Source organism: Nilaparvata lugens, chromosome 1 (genome assembly GCF_014356525.2).
Source record: "Nilaparvata lugens isolate BPH chromosome 1, ASM1435652v1, whole genome shotgun sequence".
NCBI lineage: Eukaryota > Metazoa > Arthropoda > Insecta > Hemiptera > Delphacidae > Nilaparvata > Nilaparvata lugens.
The window spans coordinates 83,227,997-83,249,267 of NC_052504.1; the positions used below are offsets into that span (position 1 = coordinate 83,227,997).

A 21,271-nucleotide genomic window follows, 5' to 3' on the forward strand; every position below is an offset into this window, starting at 1 on the left:
ATCTCATCTCAGTTGGATAAACAAATTGTAATGATTTTAGTCGAAGGAATCAACCACCAGCTTGGAGCTCACCTACAAACGCTAGGAATCAAAGACCTCAGTGATGCAAGACAGGCTATTATCAATAAGAGTAGTGCTTATTTGAAACATTTAGGATTTACTACTGATGTAACACAAATGAATCAAACTTTCAGTAAATCTGAAGGAAAACAAAACTCGTCAAATTCCAATCAAAATTCGCATCCGAAAAATTTCCATCAGTTTCAAAACCAAAACAATTCAAATCAAAGAAACTTTTCTCAATCTCAAAATCGTAATTTCAATTTCAATCAGAGAAATTTTTCTCAACCTCAAAATCATTTCAATCAGAGAAATTTCTCTCAGCCTCAAAATAATTTCAACAGAGGACAATCCTTTCAAAGTAGATTTCGTAATGGACAAAGTTTCCAAAATCACAACTTCAATCGTAATCCAAATGCAAACTTCAATAATAACAACCAAAATTTGAATCAAAAATCAAACGATGTGAGCATGAGAACAGTTTCCAACTTTCAAAAGTTTCCAGTTCACAATATTGAATCTTCTGAAAATGAGTTTTCCGAATTTGAAAGCATGAATGCTAGAATGAGTTCTATGGAAAATGCTGTAAGTGACCTTTGCGAGAAAATGAATCATTTTTTAGAAGTAGGCTCGAACAACAATCCAAAAACGTAGTATTAGATTTGAATACGATCTCTCTTGATTTGCCTCATATTCATTACAATGATTCACGAATTTTGATCGATACAGGTAGTAAATATAATTTCATTAAACCTCAAATGGTTTCTCCTCAGACAAAAATAATTGATTGTGATTATAAAATTCGTACACCCGCTGGTGAATCTAATGGAAAAGGTTGTGTAAATATTAATGTTAAGAATATGCTTGGTGTTGATAAAGATGAAAAATTTTATGTGTATGATTTTAGCGATAATTATGATGTTCTTATTGGAAAGCAAACATTGCAAGGGTTGAAAGCAAAAATTGATTTGGAGACCAATTGTCTCATAACGAAAGATTGCACGATACCACTGTTAGGAATGAATCATATTGAAATCAACAAAGGTTGGAATGAATTGAAAATTAAAACTAATGTTTGCACTCCATCAGATAAGCTATGTGTTGTTAGTATTAAGGAATTGCAGTTGTATAATATTGTAACTGATATTGATAGGAATGGTTTTATTGAGATTGAATATTTTTCTGATTGTGACAAAACGTTGAGTATCGAAACAGTTTCTGTAGAAGAATGTGAATTGTACATGGGTGAGATGATCGATAATCCCCTCTCCATTGACGAAATCACTTCTTTATTGAGAACTGAGCATATGAACTCAGAAGAGAAAGAATGCATTATTAGTACTCTTATGAAATATCCCGAAATAATAAAATTCGAAGGTGATATATTAACTGCTACTAACTTGCTCAAGCATAAAATAGTGACTACAGACGAAGAACCTGTTTATTCAAAAAACTACCGCTATCCTATCTCATTTAGGCAGGATATTAGTAATGAAATAAACAAGTTACTCGAACAAAAGATAATAAGACCGTCTAATTCTCCGTACAACTCTCCCTTATGGGTTGTGCCGAAGAAACCTGATGCTTCAGGAAAACGCAAAGTTCGTCTTGTAGTAGATTATCGGAAATTGAACAACAAAACTAAAGATGATAGATTTCCTCTCCCGAATATTGAAGACTTGTTCTCAAAAATCGGTCGAGCAACGTACTTTTCGGCTATTGACCTTGTTTCAGGATTCCATCAAATTGAAATGGAACCCGAATCAATACCAAAAACAGCTTTTAGTACTGAAAATGGTCATTATGAGTTTCTCAGAATGCCATTTGGGTTGAAAAATGGTCCACCTCAATTTCAAAGGACAATGAACTTGATATTTTGTGATTTACCAAATGTTCTTGTATATCTTGATGATATTATTATTTTTAGTGATAGCTTACAAGAGCACATGAAACACCTGAACGTTGTATTCAAACGATTGAAAACTCATCAACTAAAAATACAATTGGACAAGACCGAATTCTTTAAGAAAGAACTTCTATTTCTAGGTCACATAGTTTCGGAAAAAGGCATTCAGCCTAACCCTGAAAAAGTAAAAGCAATAAAAGATTTTCCCGTTCCACAAACTACTAAACAAATAAAACAATTTTTAGGTTTGGCAGGATACTACAGAAAAATGATAAAAGGATTCGCTAAAATAGCTCAACCTTTAACTAACGCATTGAGAAAAACATCCACTATAAACCCAAAAGATCCTAAATTCATTGAAGCTGTCAATTTTCTGAAAGAAGCAATTACTAACGCACCAATATTGCAGTTACCTAAATTGAATGATCCATATATTTTGACAACAGACGCATCCAATGTAAGCTTAGGGGCGGTCCTTAGTCAAATGACTGACAATAAAGATCTCCCAATTTCATTCGCTTCTAGAACACTCAATCCCGCTGAACAAAATCTTTCTACTATTGAAAAAGAAATGTTGGCAATAACTTGGGCAGTGAAACATTTCAGGCCATATTTGTATGGAAGAAAATTCACCCTAAGAACAGATCACAAGCCACTCCAATGGCTTCATTCTCTAAAAGAACCAAATGCTAAATTAATGAGATGGAAATTGTTAATGGAAGAGTATGATTACACCGTAGAATTCATAAAAGGTCGCTCAAATTGTGTTGCTGATTGTCTCTCACGGCCTTTCAATGTAAATATGATGGAAAGTAGTGATGAATTTACAGGTTTTGACGATTCAGAATTATTCCCAGGCTTTCCCGCGGAAAATAATGCGAACAATGCCAACGACAATGTCAATAACAATGATGAGTACGATGACATTGATATCAATGATCTGCTAAGATTCCATAACAATGAAGCTCCTCCGTCGGTGAGTGAAAGTATATTGAATGATCTTGATGAACAAATAGGTAACAATTCGATAGTTAATGCAAATATTGATAATATTAATGAAAATGATGTGGAAACTGGCAACGAAAACCTTGTAAATAATACTAATAATGATAATGACAATGACTCACTAATGACACAACATTCTCAAGAAAGTTCAGATGATAGAATAGGTATAATGGACGAAAATAGTATCATAAACACTGAAGCAAACCAAATAGTTATTTCACGAGGTAAAGGAAAACCCCAATTCAAAAAGATCTTTAATAAAAACAGAATAATTTTCAAATACAGAGACGCACGTGACATTGGAAACAACGTAGAAGAAATACGAGAGTATTTGAAACCTGATACTGTGTACGGTATAGTATTTTCAAATAAAAGTCCATTGTTTGAAGCTCTAAAAACAGAAATTCTAAGTTCAATGACTAATGAAATTGTCAAAATAGTTCCCAACATAAAATTCCGAATCTACAAAAGAATAAACGCCGACATAACTGATGTAGATGAACAAACAATGATAATAGCTCGATGTCATGAAGACAAAAACTTCCACAGAGGAATTAACGAGAATTATAAACAAATACGTAAAAACTACTATTGGCCCGCAATGCACAAAGACGTAACAGAATTTGTAAATAAATGTGAAATCTGTTTGAAAACCAAGTATGAAAGAAACCCAATTAAAACTAAATTCAAAGTAACTCCCACACCTACTAAACCTTTCGAAAAACTTCAGATTGACACTTTCACGTATAATAATATTAAAATCCTCACAATTGTCGATTCGTTTTCTAAAAGACTTTCCGCCTACACATTGAAATCAGCTAACAGTATCGAAATAATAAAAAATCTAAACAACTATCTTTCAGTTTTCCCAATTCCAAAATGCATTCAATCCGATAACGGATTAGAATTCAACAATGCACTATACAAACAATTCACTGAAATAAATGGTATTGAAACTTACTTCACCACACCTTATCATCCCCAATCTCAAGGACTAATAGAAAGAACACACTCCACAATTATTGAAATTCTACAAGGACTCGAAATTAAATTCCCAAAATATAGTGTTGAACAAAAACTTCGATTAGCTTTGCGAACCTATAACAATTCGATAAAAGATCAATTCAACTTAAGCCCAAATGAACTAACTTTCGGAATTCAGAATTATTTACCAAATAATCAAGATCAGGATAATCCCGCAGTAATCACTGAAGAACTTGCTAATCAATACTTCAAAGAAATACAAGCGTTGAATGATGCCGTTTACAAGAAAATAATCGAGGAAAAAGAAAAACGAACAGAAAAATGTAACAAAAATAGAGAGGAACCACCTGAAATACCAGATAGGATATTCATCAAAAACCCGAAATTTCACAAAAATGTTCCAAGGTATAGCACAGCTACTAAGGAAGGTGATAGGTTTAAACTGAAAAGAAATTTAATCAAAATCCACCCTAACAGAATGAAAAGGCCTCGTAAAAAAGTAAAAGATAATCTAATTGTTGCAGATGAAGGCAATGACCATCCTTCTGTTGTTCCTGATCCCAGCAACGTTGACGTACAGACTGACAGACTTGACAAAGACAGCAGGAATAATTCCGATTAAAATAGGACAATCTATGCTCATTAACGACACATACAAAGTTATCCATTTTACTAACGTGACTGACCTTAAAATACAATCTTTGAAATTACAGACTCATATTAATAATCTGCAAGTCGCTTACATATCCTCTGACATTATTGAATCTTTGAAGAAAATTTCACTCAACCAATATTTTAAATTAGAAATGATTTCTGAAAATAAAAATAAAAAGGTAAAACGTGGACTAATGAACGGATTAGGAAACGCCATATCATGGTTGACAGGACTTATGACTGCTGACGACAAAGAACACCTCGACAAAGTTATTGATAAAATAGAAAATAATGAATTACATCTTGTTAAAAATGAAGAACATAATTTTGAAATGAACCATGAGTTAATTAAGAAATTTAATTTCGATGTTGAGCATATTAATTCAAATAATAAAGCATTAGAAAATATTACTAACGAAACTGCCAATATTGTCGAAAATATGCAAGCTGTTGACTTAATTACTTTGACTATACAATTGTTGGATGATGAAATAAATGATGTTGTTAACTCGTTGATGTATTGCAAAGAAGGGAAACTTCATCCATCAATTTTGAGCTTTGATGATTTTCGTAGGTTAATTAATTATAAGAATTATTCATTAGCTAGTAGAGATTCCAGTATTTTATGGGAAATTAGTAATAGCACTTGTATTTTATCGAAATCTGTTATAACTTACATTATCCATTTACCGAAATTAAACGATTTATTTGAAAAATATGACCTTCTGTCTTATCCTGTTGAAATGGAATCAAATGTTCACACCATGAAATTAAAAGAAAAATCGATATCTGTGTCTCAAAACAAAAAGCTTTGGAAACTGACCAATTGTCAAAAATTCTCTTCTATTTCTTTCTGTACTTCAGGAGAAATTATACATGATAACTGTATTTTGTCTGTAGTAAATAATAAGGATTTGGATAGTTGTGTAAGAATAGAAATAATTAATGATAGACCATTTATGAATTATTTCGAAAATTGTAATTGTATTTTAGGATATAAGTTTGATCAAATTAATATCAATAATGGCACTATAAATACTCCTTCATCTTTCCTTATCAATCTGGATATCAATGATAAAATGACAGATGTAAAATTACCGTTTACTTCAGTTACCACATATGCACAAAAATTAAGTCATGTACCAAATAAAATTCATACTAAACTTATCGATTTGAAAGATGTTAGTGAACTTGATGATATTGAACCTAGAGATTTTGATTTTATAAATTTTGAAGATTCTTTCGTCCTTAAGACACGCCACATTGTAATTTTTGTTTTAAGTACATTTATACTTCTTGTAATTTTGATAATCGTTTATTACAAATTTAAGAAGCCAACCAGTGTACTAAATTACCGAATTGATACACAAGTACCAATATCATCAACCCCTACCATAAGCTATATTGTACCACCTAGAAATTAGATCTAAGTTAGTAAACTTTAATTTGTAACTTCATTTTAATTTTTGTAATTTTTGAGTGTCCCAAATTTATTTTTCGGGACGAAAAAAACTTAAGGAGGGAGATACGCACAAAAATTAAGTCATGTACCAAATAAAATTCATACACCCGCTGGTGAATCTAATGGAAAAGGTTGTGTAAATATTAATGTTAAGAATATGCTTGGTGTTGATAAAGATGAAAAATTTTATGTGTATGATTTTAGCGATAATTATGATGTTCTTATTGGAAAGCAAACATTGCAAGGGTTGAAAGCAAAAATTGATTTGGAGACCAATTGTCTCATAACGAAAGATTGCACGATACCACTGTTAGGAATGAATCATATTGAAATCAACAAAGGTTGGAATGAATTGAAAATTAAAACTAATGTTTGCACTCCATCAGATAAGCTATGTGTTGTTAGTATTAAGGAATTGCAGTTGTATAATATTGTAACTGATATTGATAGGAATGGTTTTATTGAGATTGAATATTTTTCTGATTGTGACAAAACGTTGAGTATCGAAACAGTTTCTGTAGAAGAATGTGAATTGTACATGGGTGAGATGATCGATAATCCCCTCTCCATTGACGAAATCACTTCTTTATTGAGAACTGAGCATATGAACTCAGAAGAGAAAGAATGCATTATTAGTACTCTTATGAAATATCCCGAAATAATAAAATTCGAAGGTGATATATTAACTGCTACTAACTTGCTCAAGCATAAAATAGTGACTACAGACGAAGAACCTGTTTATTCAAAAAACTACCGCTATCCTATCTCATTTAGGCAGGATATTAGTAATGAAATAAACAAGTTACTCGAACAAAAGATAATAAGACCGTCTAATTCTCCGTACAACTCTCCCTTATGGGTTGTGCCGAAGAAACCTGATGCTTCAGGAAAACGCAAAGTTCGTCTTGTAGTAGATTATCGGAAATTGAACAACAAAACTAAAGATGATAGATTTCCTCTCCCGAATATTGAAGACTTGTTCTCAAAAATCGGTCGAGCAACGTACTTTTCGGCTATTGACCTTGTTTCAGGATTCCATCAAATTGAAATGGAACCCGAATCAATACCAAAAACAGCTTTTAGTACTGAAAATGGTCATTATGAGTTTCTCAGAATGCCATTTGGGTTGAAAAATGGTCCACCTCAATTTCAAAGGACAATGAACTTGATATTTTGTGATTTACCAAATGTTCTTGTATATCTTGATGATATTATTATTTTTAGTGATAGCTTACAAGAGCACATGAAACACCTGAACGTTGTATTCAAACGATTGAAAACTCATCAACTAAAAATACAATTGGACAAGACCGAATTCTTTAAGAAAGAACTTCTATTTCTAGGTCACATAGTTTCGGAAAAAGGCATTCAGCCTAACCCTGAAAAAGTAAAAGCAATAAAAGATTTTCCCGTTCCACAAACTACTAAACAAATAAAACAATTTTTAGGTTTGGCAGGATACTACAGAAAAATGATAAAAGGATTCGCTAAAATAGCTCAACCTTTAACTAACGCATTGAGAAAAACATCCACTATAAACCCAAAAGATCCTAAATTCATTGAAGCTGTCAATTTTCTGAAAGAAGCAATTACTAACGCACCAATATTGCAGTTACCTAAATTGAATGATCCATATATTTTGACAACAGACGCATCCAATGTAAGCTTAGGGGCGGTCCTTAGTCAAATGACTGACAATAAAGATCTCCCAATTTCATTCGCTTCTAGAACACTCAATCCCGCTGAACAAAATCTTTCTACTATTGAAAAAGAAATGTTGGCAATAACTTGGGCAGTGAAACATTTCAGGCCATATTTGTATGGAAGAAAATTCACCCTAAGAACAGATCACAAGCCACTCCAATGGCTTCATTCTCTAAAAGAACCAAATGCTAAATTAATGAGATGGAAATTGTTAATGGAAGAGTATGATTACACCGTAGAATTCATAAAAGGTCGCTCAAATTGTGTTGCTGATTGTCTCTCACGGCCTTTCAATGTAAATATGATGGAAAGTAGTGATGAATTTACAGGTTTTGACGATTCAGAATTATTCCCAGGCTTTCCCGCGGAAAATAATGCGAACAATGCCAACGACAATGTCAATAACAATGATGAGTACGATGACATTGATATCAATGATCTGCTAAGATTCCATAACAATGAAGCTCCTCCGTCGGTGAGTGAAAGTGTATTGAATGATCTTGATGAACAAATAGGTAACAATTCGATAGTTAATGCAAATATTGATAATATTAATGAAAATGATGTGGAAACTGGCAACGAAAACCTTGTAAATAATACTAATAATGATAATGACAATGACTCACTAATGACACAACATTCTCAAGAAAGTTCAGATGATAGAATAGGTATAATGGACGAAAATAGTATCATAAACACTGAAGCAAACCAAATAGTTATTTCACGAGGTAAAGGAAAACCCCAATTCAAAAAGATCTTTAATAAAAACAGAATAATTTTCAAATACAGAGACGCACGTGACATTGGAAACAACGTAGAAGAAATACGAGAGTATTTGAAACCTGATACTGTGTACGGTATAGTATTTTCAAATAAAAGTCCATTGTTTGAAGCTCTAAAAACAGAAATTCTAAGTTCAATGACTAATGAAATTGTCAAAATAGTTCCCAACATAAAATTCCGAATCTACAAAAGAATAAACGCCGACATAACTGATGTAGATGAACAAACAATGATAATAGCTCGATGTCATGAAGACAAAAACTTCCACAGAGGAATTAACGAGAATTATAAACAAATACGTAAAAACTACTATTGGCCCGCAATGCACAAAGACGTAACAGAATTTGTAAATAAATGTGAAATCTGTTTGAAAACCAAGTATGAAAGAAACCCAATTAAAACTAAATTCAAAGTAACTCCCACACCTACTAAACCTTTCGAAAAACTTCAGATTGACACTTTCACGTATAATAATATTAAAATCCTCACAATTGTCGATTCGTTTTCTAAAAGCTGAACTGTAGAACAGTTCGTAGAACTGTAGTCTAACTTAATTCATCATATCCAGCCTTCACGTACGGATTTTAACTGAAATATTGTTACACTCAGACTGCTGATATTGGTTACTTTTATTTATTTATTAATTATTTATTCCACAATCACAACATCAAATACACAATACTGGCAATTTTACTATATATGTATTTTGTTGGGAATTAACTACTGTGGGTAATTAATACAATGTGATTATTATACATCTAGAACTCATTGACGATTCAATTTTGATTGCAGATATTCCTCGTTCGATGTGGAGGCTTGTGTGCAACCCAGTGTATGTAGTTACTTGTCTTGGAGCCTGTATGGAGCTGGTAATCGTATCAGGATTCGTTGTCTTCCTGCCAAAATATTTGGAAACGCAATTCAGTCTAGGAAAAAGCCAGGCCAGCGTATTTACAGGTTAGTAAAAATAACATTGATGAAATAATTGAATTAATAATAGAATCAATGAAATAGGCATTCTGTGTAGTTGTGAACTTGATATTGTTGTAATTATTCATATTAAATAAAAAGACTAAACATTTTCAAAAGTAGAGTGACCGGTTTCTGTTGTTACACCATTATGAATCTTTGGTAAACAATTCACTCTGGAAATCATAAGTTTGAAAAGTGAAGTATTAGGCATGCTGTATTGGTTTTTCACTTACAATATTTTATAAAATTTCAGTTGAATTATTGTGTTTGTCATGCTGGACTCTGTATATGTTTTTATGAGTGTGAAATAAATTTGATTAGGATTTGAATTTGAATGTATTGTAAAATGAATGAACAATGCCGTATAACTCAGCATTATCGCATTAACTTGAAGGTTTGATGTTCTTGTTTCCTGTCTCAGATTATTAGAAACTCCGTTATATTCCAGTCCCACCTCTTGTCCCGATTTAATATTTCATCAATTTTATTTAGTTTACCTTATCAATTCAGCAAGACTGTTGTTGTTTAACTTATAATATTCAAAGTGATTTATAGAATAATATTTATCTATTCATAGATAATAGATAATAAAGTATAATACACAATATGTCGACAAATTTGACTGAAATAGTAATATCAAATCAAGAATGATTGCCTCTGCTCAGCTTACAACTGACGCCATGAGACAACCTGTGGTTTTGTGTGGAACAACTTTTTCAGAACAATTGTCGATAATTTTTCGTTCTTTACGTTTTTCCATTCATGATAATTTCCTCAATTAACAACAGACTGTGTTATTCTCCTGTCTCATTTTCAATATAACTTTATAAATTTTATTCAGTTCACCTTATCACCTATAATTCAAAACTCAGTTATTTTCCAGTCTCACCACTTGCCTCGATTTAATATTTCATTAATTTTATTTAACTTATCGTATCTATTCAGCAATTACCTTTAGCTATTGTTTTATGTTTAGCATTAGACTGTTTTTGATCTTGAAATATTCATAGTGATTGAAAAACTAGAAGTGTTTGGTCACTTTCCAGTGTAAATGAGAGAACATTTCATGCATCTATTTTGACTCTGACATAATTACACTTTAAAAGTAGAGGAAATATTATTTGTACTTGTTTCTATATAGTTTTCTTTATTGATGTTTAGGATCAATAGCAATTCCCGGAGCTTGCATTGGTATCTTCATGGGAGGGTGTTTGTTGAAGCGGCTGGAGTTGAGGCCGAAGGGCGCCGTTCAGTTTGTGCTGATTTCGAACACCATCTGCCTCTCCTGCTACGGTCTCCTCTTCTTCCTTGGTTGCGACAATGTCAAGATGGCTGGCACTACCATTCCCTATTTTAATAGGTATTCATCGCTATCAAATAATTCTAATCTATATAATATAAGAACTGAAAGAACCGGCTTATACTCGACTATACGGCTATACGGGATAGGAAAATCACAAATTGCGCATTATTATGTCTGAACTACTGGACTGATTTACTTTAAATTTTTCATAAATATTCTTAATTTACCTAGGATGGTTATATGCCTATATTGAATTTCTTGAAATTTCTGTAGATCAAGTTTTCAGTTTGTCAAGTTTTTAATTAGACCCTAGCGGAGCACGGGTTACCTGCTAGTTAGTAATATTGTTATTAGACTGATGCTGAGTGCAGCGTTGCTTCCGGATCAACCACCTTGAATTGGATGATTGATAAGAGGAATCATACCTACTTAGCATTATGCTCATGTCAAAAAGATTGATCTTTTTTGGTTTAACCCAGCTCAAGTTTTCATTATCTCAAGATTGGAATTTTTATAATTATTATCAATATTTGGGAGAGAAACAATTTTAGGTTCATCTTTATCCAGTTGATTCTTTTCCAATCATTAATTTGATTTTGTAATTGTGGAATGAGTAATTATCAATGGTTATATTTCCATAAACAAAGGAAGTAACATTTGGTGCACAACTTGGTACATCGATTAGATTTCGCTTGAATTTGATGTTGCTTTCTTTCAAGGTTCAAAGACCAGTGCTATGATAAATTTAAAAATATTTCGTAATTAAACAATACAATTTCGCATTACTCTAAACAAAGGGAGATTAAATTTAACGAGAAATTCTGATCATTTCGGTGTATTGCTGTACCATAGTTTAAATCTCTTAGAAACATTCCATTGCTTGAGACTTAAACAACAGACTTAGCGCCTCAAGGGAAATTACGAAATCATTCAATTTCAATTCAATTTATTTTTACACACACTTACAAGTTCAATACAGAGATTAACAAAAAGAATACATGCAAACAACAACAACAATACACTAAAACAAAATAGAAAGATAGTGGTGCAAAAAAAGGGTGAAAGATTGAAGGGGTTTTCCAACTATGGATATCCATGTACTAGGTAAATTCATTTTCTCGCACTTGAAATGAATCGTATGGAATTATTTTCATAATAATAATTGCGTTCAATTGGAATTCATCCTTACTAAAGTAAGCTGAGTTCAGAGGAACCATATTCCTTCGTCAACACATTTCTTCCAGGCTTCATGATATAGTTTCAAGATAATGAAAAATATGATTACTTTTCATTGAATTGGTTCGAGAATGATATGTTGTGTTATTTCAGTTCGCGAGGAGAGCCGTTCCAGGTAAACCTGACGGCGGCGTGCAACTTCGGCTGCGAGTGTCATATGACCGACGTGGAGCCGGTCTGCGGCAACAATGGCCTCACATATTTCAGTCCCTGCCACGCCGGCTGCACGGCGCTTTCCTCCCGCTCCAACTACACCAATTGTGCCTGTCAGTAATCAATCCATCCCATTCGAAAATATTCACGATAAAGGCCAGATCATATTAAGAGTTTTTTCAGGTGGCAACCCAATCGGAGAGCTTCCTGGCCTGCCGACTCTAAAAACGCCTGAAGAAACGCTTAATATGGCCTGGCCCTAAAAGGTTTTGAATATTGCCTGTAGAGAAATTCCTCCTCTCCAAGCTCCAACAAATTTTACCAAGAAGCGACTCACCATTGAAAAGTTACACGTAATTAAAAAAAAAAAAAAAAAAAAAAAAAAAAAAAAAAAAAAAAAAAAAAAAAAAAAAAAAAAAAAAAAAAAAAAAAAAAAAAAAAAAAAAAAAAAAAAAAAAAAAAAAAAAAAAAAAAAAAAAAAAAAAAAAAAAAAAAACTGAACTACTGGACTGATTTACTTTAAATTTTTCATAAATATTCTTAATTTACCTAGGATGGTTATATGCCTATATTGAATTTCTTGAAATTTCTGTAGATCAAGTTTTCAGTTTGTCAAGTTTTTAATTAGACCCTAGCGGAGCACGGGTTACCTGCTAGTTAGTAATATTGTTATTAGACTGATGCTGAGTGCAGCGTTGCTTCCGGATCAACCACCTTGAATTGGATGATTGATAAGAGGAATCATACCTACTTAGCATTATGCTCATATCAAAAAAAGATTGATCTTTTTTGGTTCAACCCAGCTCAAGTTTTCATTATCTCAAGATTGGAATTTTTATAATTATTATCAATATTTGGGAGAGAAACAATATTAGGTTTATCTTTATCCAGTTGATTCTTTTCCAATCATTAATTTGATTTTGTAATTGTGGAATGAGTAATTATCAATGATTATATTTCCATAAACAAAGGAAGTAACATTTGGTGCACAACTTGGTACATCGATTAGATTTCGCTTGAATTTGATGTTGCTTTCTTTCAAGGTTCAAAGACCAGTGCTATGATAAATTTAAAAATATTTCGTAATTAAACAATACAATTTCGCATTACTCTAAACAAAGGGAGATTAAATTTAACGAGAAATTCTGATCATTTCGGTGTATTGCTGTACCATAGTTTAAATCTCTTAGAAACATTCCATTGCTTGAGACTTAAACAACAGACTTAGCGCCTCAAGGGAAATTACGAAATCATTCAATTTCAATTCAATTTATTTTTACACACACTTACAAGTTCAATACAGAGATTAACAAAAAGAATACATGCAAACAACAACAACAATACACTAAAACAAAATAAAAAGAAAGTGGTGCAAAAAAAGGGTGGAAGATTAAAGTGTTTTTCCAACTATGGATATCCATGTACTAGGAAAATTCATTTTCTCGCACTTGAAATGAATCGTATGGAATTATTTTCATAATAATAATTGCGTTCAATTGGAATTGATCCTTACTAAAGTAAGCTGAGTTCAGAGGAATCATACTCCTTCATCAACACATTTCTTCCAGGCTTCATGATATATAATTATTATTTAACGAAAATCCTTAATAAATGCATTCTCTATTTAATTCCATCTGCTTCATGATATAGTTTCAAGATAATGAAAAATATGATTACTTTTCATTGAATTGGTTTGATAATGAGATGTTGTGTTATTTCAGTTCGCGAGGAGAGCCGTTCCAGGTGAACCTGACGGCGGCGTGCAACTTCGGCTGCGAGTGTCACATGACCGACGTGGAGCCGGTCTGCGGCAACAATGGCCTCACATATTTCAGTCCCTGCCACGCCGGCTGCACGGCGCTTTCCTCCCGCTCCAACTACACCAATTGTGCCTGTCAGTAATCAATCCATCCCATTTTGAAAATATTCTGGATAAGGGCCAGATCATATTAAGAGTTTTTTCAGGTGGCAACCCAATCGGAGAGCTTCCTGGCCTGCCGACTCTAAAAACGCCTGAGAAACGCTTAATATGGCCTGGCCCTAAAAGGTTTTGAATATTGCCTATAGAGAAATTCCTCCTCTCCAAGCTCCAACAAATTTTACCAAGAAGCGACTCACCATTGAAAAGTTACACGTAATTAAAAAAAAATCTACTATCCTTTTTTCCATGATTTTTTTAAATCAAAATTTCATTCTTTTTAATTACGTGTAACCTTTGGATGGTGATCAAATCTTTTAAACTCATGCTCATTGAAATTAATAATTCAGAATAATGATAATTATCATGATGAGTTCATAACTTGATAATCTAAAGGAATTTCATCTATTAGTGATATGAGAATTAAGTGCAATATTTCTCAAGTTTTCAATTTATTGGTTTCTTTGGTACATTATTTCATTCTATTTCTCACGTCAACCTTCAAAATTCGAAATATTCAAATTCCTGAACCGAAAATTAAATGGGGAATTAGTTATGTGTGATATTTTCATAACCTAATATTATACAACATTGAACAACATTTACATTTTATCAATATTTGGGAGGGAAATGGTACAGACTCAGCTTAATTTTTCCTCCATGGTCATAATTATATTATGATGTAGTGTTTTATACAATACATGAATAAATAAATACGATATGAACTCTCTCTAATACAGACTTTGATTGCATAAGCACTAAGAGAAAATTTAATAAATACTCTATCTACGACCATGTTATAATGTAAACATTACAAATCATTATCATTTCTCTGCAATTTTATAATGTTTACAAACATATCTTAAGTCACAAGGACGGGAAGAGGCCTTTTGCAGGCGAGAATTTCATTCGAGCACTGCAAAAGACATTCACGTCCAAGTAACTTACACTATTTTTTGTCATAATAATCTAGAAAATAATAATTCAAAACAAAAACATTACCTGATTGTGCTGACATTACTACATGCATTCTATAAACATAACCTAGTTTACAAGTTTCGAATCAAGAATTTCTTGATTGTAGTTGACAAAATTTCCACCTAGAGCGCTAAAAGGCGGTTTTTTGTACCAGTTTTGCCGTTCCTAATTGGGAACTAGGAAACATACTCTACTGTAAAAAAACATATGATTTTATTACAGTATAGTATGCTGTAATGAGAATCATATGTTTATTTATTCTACTATCAGCTGTTTACCGGCTTGATTTCATGGATGTAAAACAGCTGAAATTGAATGACTATGACAAGAAAATACAAACATGATGATAGAAAACTTTCTAAACATATAATATACAGTCATGTGAACAGATAAGTCACTCATTTGTGTATGACTTTTCAAATTGCTCAGCTTTATGGTGTGTCTTGTGTCGGTTTGCAAGTGATGGTGTTGTGTTGGGCAGGTATCCACGGTAACATGAGCTTGCCGCGCGGAAGTGCGCTGCTGGGCTCGCGGGAGGAGGCGGAGGCGGACTTTGCCGAGGTGACTGTGGTGCCCGTGGCCACGGCGGGGCCCTGCAACTCCTCCTGCCACACCATCTACCCCTTCCTCATCCTCCTCTTCTTCATGACGTTTGTCGTTGCCATCACGCAGATGCCGCTGCTCATGATTGTGCTCAGGTAATTAAGTTCTCTTTCTTTGCCGCCTATACAGTTCCTCAGATCTGCCGGAAAATTGTCTTGCTTAAACTGTAAAATCAGATGAACATAACACAAACTAAGGAAAGGTTGAGAAGGTTAGGTTTTTGCCTTTGAATGTCAATATGTTAATATTGTTTTGTTGAAAATTGTTGAATCTTCTAGCCGATCATCAATATTAATTATTTAATAAGTAAATTGTCGGCCTCAATAATAATTTTCTGTAAGGCTAAACTCACACTTAAGCGACTCGTCGAGAAGAGACTGTAACTCCAGTCCGTCTGTGATGCAGCATGTGTTTTCAAATGGTGATACTCAGACCAGTCGATTCTAGTCTCTGTAGCTTCTCGACTGTGAGACTGGGTCGAGCGGTGACTCGAAATGTTGGTCGAGAAGCGACTTGAGTTGCGTAGTACCATGTATTTTAAATGAAACTGAGGTTATGCTCTATGAAAGTGATGTTTTATAATTTTAGATAAGACAATAATAAAAACTATATAAGACAATACACTCATAATAATTATTATAATTTTTTTGCATTCGTAGTAGTGACGAATCGGATCTCATATTTTTAATAATAGTAAAGGAGGTTAAAGTGAGGTTAGAAATAGAGTAGCATGGAACTGAAGTTGTGACACTGAGCAAGAAAGTCGTAAAGTCAAGAGACTGGTGTATCCTCGACTGGAGTCGTACGATTTGAGTTGAGCCCAAGTTTCATTATTATCGTATTACCATCACATACAGGTCTAGTACCTCGAGATGGGATCACACTCATTCGCATTTAATTTTACAATAAAAGTTTTATTATAAGTTATACAGTATAAGTTTATAATACATTTTAAACTATGATTATATTACAAAATCGATCATTCACACAAAATTGAAAATTCTAAATAATTGAAAGCTTTTTCTGAATGTGCTTGTAGGTCAGTGGAAGAAGAGGAAAGGTCATTCGCTTTAGGAATGCAGTTTGTGATATTTCGCTTGTTTGGATACATTCCGGCGCCGATCCTGTTCGGCAACCTCATCGACTCAACGTGCCTACTGTGGAAATCCACGTGTGGAGAGAAGGGAGGAAGGTGCCTACTCTACGATATTGAACAGTTCCGATACAGGTCAGCTATAACCCTATTTCAATTATTTCATCCATTTTAATCAAGATGTACATACTGTACTAGTTGTGAAGTGTACTAAATAATAGTAAAATATATCTGAACATAAGGAGAATAGCCTATTTAGAATTTTCTCTCCACAAATCAATATTCCGCAAATCATATTCATTCAGTGTGTGTGATTTCTCGTTTTCAAATTCCAAGTTTATTTATTTAATCGTTCAGAATTACACAACTTACAGAAAAGTACCACAGGCTTATACGCCAAAACGGTTCCAATTCTAATTTATACAACAGTCCAAATGTAGCTAGGTTATGTGTCACTTAACATTCATCAATTACACACTCAATTTACAATTCAAAACTTACAAAAATAATTTTTAAATTAAATTAAAGCAATCACAATTAATTAGAAATTTTTTTTTAAAGTTAATTTATTTCTTTACATATTTTTAAATTGTTTGTTGTTTATTTCCGTCTTAACCGACGTTCATATTAAGTATTAATAATAATATTGCCGGCCAGGATAGCCGAGAAGACTAAGTCATTGCACCATTCAGTCTGCTAGCGCTACCTGGTCGTGGGTTGGAATCCCGCCGGTAGGCATGGACGTTTGATCATCTCATCAAATCACCCTCCCACTCCATTACTCACACACATGCACAAAGCTCTTGTGAGCATCATCCGCAGTAAAAAAAATTGTTCCTTATCTTGTTTTGTAGTGTAAATCGTTCAATTCAAACTGTAACTCATACATAACATAAATTTTTGGACTGTGTTGTATTAATTTTAATATGAACAGTTTCAGGTTCAGCAAGTATCATTATTCTACTCAATGTGTTAATAATTGAAGAGACTCAAGATTTTGACAAAATTATTTATTACTAAAGATTATTTTATGTAATAAAATATATGATTGTGTAAATTATGATGACTAGAAATTATAATGTTCGAGGAACGTTATGTGGAAATTGATTTTTGCATAGTGGAAATCAATGAGTCGAAAAATAAGGAGGCCTCGTTTGATCTTTTAAATTATTTTTCTTGTCTATTTTTTATATTGTGTACATTGTAATCCATCTTATTATCTATTATTTAGTTTTACATTTAGTTTTTGTACCACTGTGTATATCAGACTGATTGGCATCAGATAATTGTATAAATAAATAAAGAGCTACTTTTATTTTATTTACTACTAGCAGGTAACCCGTGCTCTGCAAGGGTCTAATAATTAAAAACTTGAAAAACTGAAAACTTGACCTACTGAAATCTTGAAGAATTTAAAATAGGCCTATAACCATCCTCGGTATATAAGGAATCAATGTGCAAAATTTAAAGTTAATCAGTTCTGTAGTTCAGACCTGATGATGAATCATTCGTGAATTTCCTATATCCTAATATCCCGTGCATGAATGAGCCATTTTTTCCTTCATCATATTATATATTTCTCTATTACATTTCTATACTTCTATATCAAACTTTGTCATCAATCTAAATTCAGATTCACGAGGGAAATACTTGAAGTTTGCCTGTTTTTCTCTTCCATTTCAAATTCTATGCATGTACGTGTACAATATTCATATGTTTATGTAGGAATGAAATATGTTTGGGGTTGACAGATACGTGGGTCTGTGCGCGGGCATCAAGCTGCTGGCCATGGCTCTGTTTGCAGTCGACTGGTGGCTAGTCAGCCGGCGACGCCATCTTGAAGAGGCCGCCATAGTTACGGTCAACGACCTCCTGCCTCCATCCAACTCAATCATCAGTCTCGACAAACGTCAGCACCTTTTCCCTTTACATACTTTCTAGTCGAAATCATCAACTCTAACTCTATCTCTCTAGTCTTAGGCTGGTCACTAACGGTAGGGCATGCATGATGAACATTGTAGCGTCTTCACAACGAAAGGTTTCGAGCAAAATGTTTTAAGGTTAGGTTTTTGTATCTCCGATTTTCTATTTTTATTTTCTTCATTTTTTAGGACATGCATTATACACATGTCGTCATTTATTCAGTTATTTTTATTTTTTTTAGCATTTGTGTATATGCATTCTCTATTTAATTCCATCTGTAAACTGGTTGGCCGCTATGGCTTCTCTATGGCCAATAGCGGCCGCTATTGGCCGCTAATGCATTCTCTATTTAATTCCATCTGTAAACTGGTTGGCCGCTATGGCTTCGTATAAAATGAGAGCTGCTATCCAGAGATTGTCAGTTTGGTGTAAGGGTAAGCATTCCTGACTAGCAATTGGGAGGTACCGGGTTCGATTCCCGGACTGGCAAGTAATTTTTGGATAGTAGTTCTCATCGAATTTCCATCTAGCTGTTAACCCTGTTGTCAATGTCTGCAATAGCAGAGGTCTTCGGGGTGATGTACAGCATTTATTTGGGATTTTCGTTGAATAATAATTATATATTAATTAGCATTTGAATAAATGCATTCTCTATTTAATTCCATCTGTAAACTGGTTGGCCGCTATGGCTTCGTATAAAATGAGAGCTGCTATCCAGAGATTGTCAGTTTGGTGTAAGGGTAAGCATTCCTGACTAGCAATTGGGAGGTACCGGGTTCGATTCCCGGACTGGCAAGTAATTTTTGGATAGTAGTTCTCATCGAATTTCCATCTAGCTGTTAACCCTGTTGTCAATGTCTGCAATAGCAGAGGTCTTCGGGGTGATGTACAGCATTTATTTGGGATTTTCGTTGAATAATAATTATATATTAATTAGCATTTGAATAAATGCATTCTCTATTTAATTCCATCTGTAAATTTGTGTATAACTAGACGTACAGTAAGATTACGTCTTAAAGTCAGTAGATTTCTAGATTTCATAGGACAGCATACTTGCCTCGTTTCCTTTTCTGCAGCCTTTTATACTAGATAGTTGTGACCCAAGCCTTCTCGATATATCTAATCTAATATTGAATGTTAATTCTTGTAAACGGCTTATCCGTTTATTGATTGCTGTTACGTACTATTTATTTGGCATACTGGTAGTTACGCATAATGGGCTGGACACATAATAGCGAATGATATGGAATCGAAACAGAATTGAAATGTACAAATATGTACTAGACCCATAATTATTACTGTATAATAATTATTTAAAATATCCAATCAAAGCTAAATAAATAGAACCAAGGACTTCTGCTTCTGCAATCCTCTCCCATCTTCCATTTTAGACCCATAAAGAATATAATGATAATATTATACTCACATGAGTATAATTGTGGATTTGAGTGAAATTTTAATATTTTTACTTTCCTTGCCCTATTACCATAGGTAAGGAAATTATTGCTTTCCAAAAAAAATTTAAGGTACCCTAATTTCATGTTTTCTATACGTTTCATTACTTTCCTTGCCCTATTACCATAGGTAAGGAAAGTATTGCTTTCCGAAAAAAATTAAGGTACCCAAATTTCTATACGTTTCAAGGTCCCCTGAGTCCAAAAAGTGGTTTTTGGGTATTGGTCTGTATGTGTGTGTGTGTGTGTACACGATATCTCATCTCCCAATTAACGGAATGGCTTGAAATTTGGAACTTAAGGTCCTTACACTATAAGGATCCGACACGAACATTTTCGATCAAATGCAATTCAAGATGGCGACTAAAATGGCGAAAATGTTGTCAAAAACAGGGTTTTTTTGCGATTTTCTCTAAAACGGCTCTAACGATTTTGATCAAATTCATACCTAGAAAAGTCATTGATAAGCTCTATCAATTGCCACAAGTCTCATATCTGTAAAAATTTCAGGAGCACTGCACCATCTATGCAAAGTTTGGTTTTAGATTCCCAATTATCAGGCTTCAGATACAATTTAAACAAAAAAAAATCGAGTGGAAAAGATTGAGCATAAAAATCTCTACAATTAATTTTCAGTAACATTTTCACCTAAAATTGAAAATAAGCTCGAAATTCGAGAAAATAAGATTAGTCAATTGCAAACTGTTGGCAACTGTTGATTCTATTAAATCATTCACTATGAAGAGATAGCAGACCTCGTATGTCTCCAGCGTTATTGTCCTGTCACCAGCTGACTCAGATCTTAGAAAAGTAGACTTGAGATGCGCGGGAACACTAGCGTCAGTTGATAAATTTTCATAACGGCAAGGAAAGTTGTGTGAGTGCACCACACCAGATTTTTTGCAACTGTGAAGGAAGATTTTTGTTTGGATTCGTATTTGGAAATGGAACAATCTGATAAATTCAAGATTGTAGTAGAAACATTTTTTTGGACTTAGAATTGTGTGCTAATTAAGTTATCATTTAAGTTACGTAAGTAACATAACCTTTAGACTGTGTATTCCAAATTAAAGCTTGAAG

General features: G+C 33.3%; 1 protein-coding gene across 1 annotated transcript in view; it reads left to right on the top strand.

Moving 5' to 3' along the window:
• Positions 1–21,271, top strand: part of LOC111051361 (solute carrier organic anion transporter family member 5A1) — a 32,629-nt gene that overhangs the window by 10,804 nt on the left and 554 nt on the right. The window contains exons 7-15 of the mRNA XM_039443121.1: positions 2,797–2,982; positions 8,105–8,290; positions 9,321–9,515; positions 10,692–10,890; positions 12,163–12,339; positions 13,944–14,116; positions 15,600–15,816; positions 16,761–16,949; positions 18,566–18,723. Of these exons, the coding sequence (XP_039299055.1) occupies positions 2,797–2,982; positions 8,105–8,290; positions 9,321–9,515; positions 10,692–10,890; positions 12,163–12,339; positions 13,944–14,116; positions 15,600–15,816; positions 16,761–16,949; positions 18,566–18,723 (1,680 nt within the window). The remainder of the gene's footprint in view (positions 1–2,796; positions 2,983–8,104; positions 8,291–9,320; positions 9,516–10,691; positions 10,891–12,162; positions 12,340–13,943; positions 14,117–15,599; positions 15,817–16,760; positions 16,950–18,565; positions 18,724–21,271) is intronic.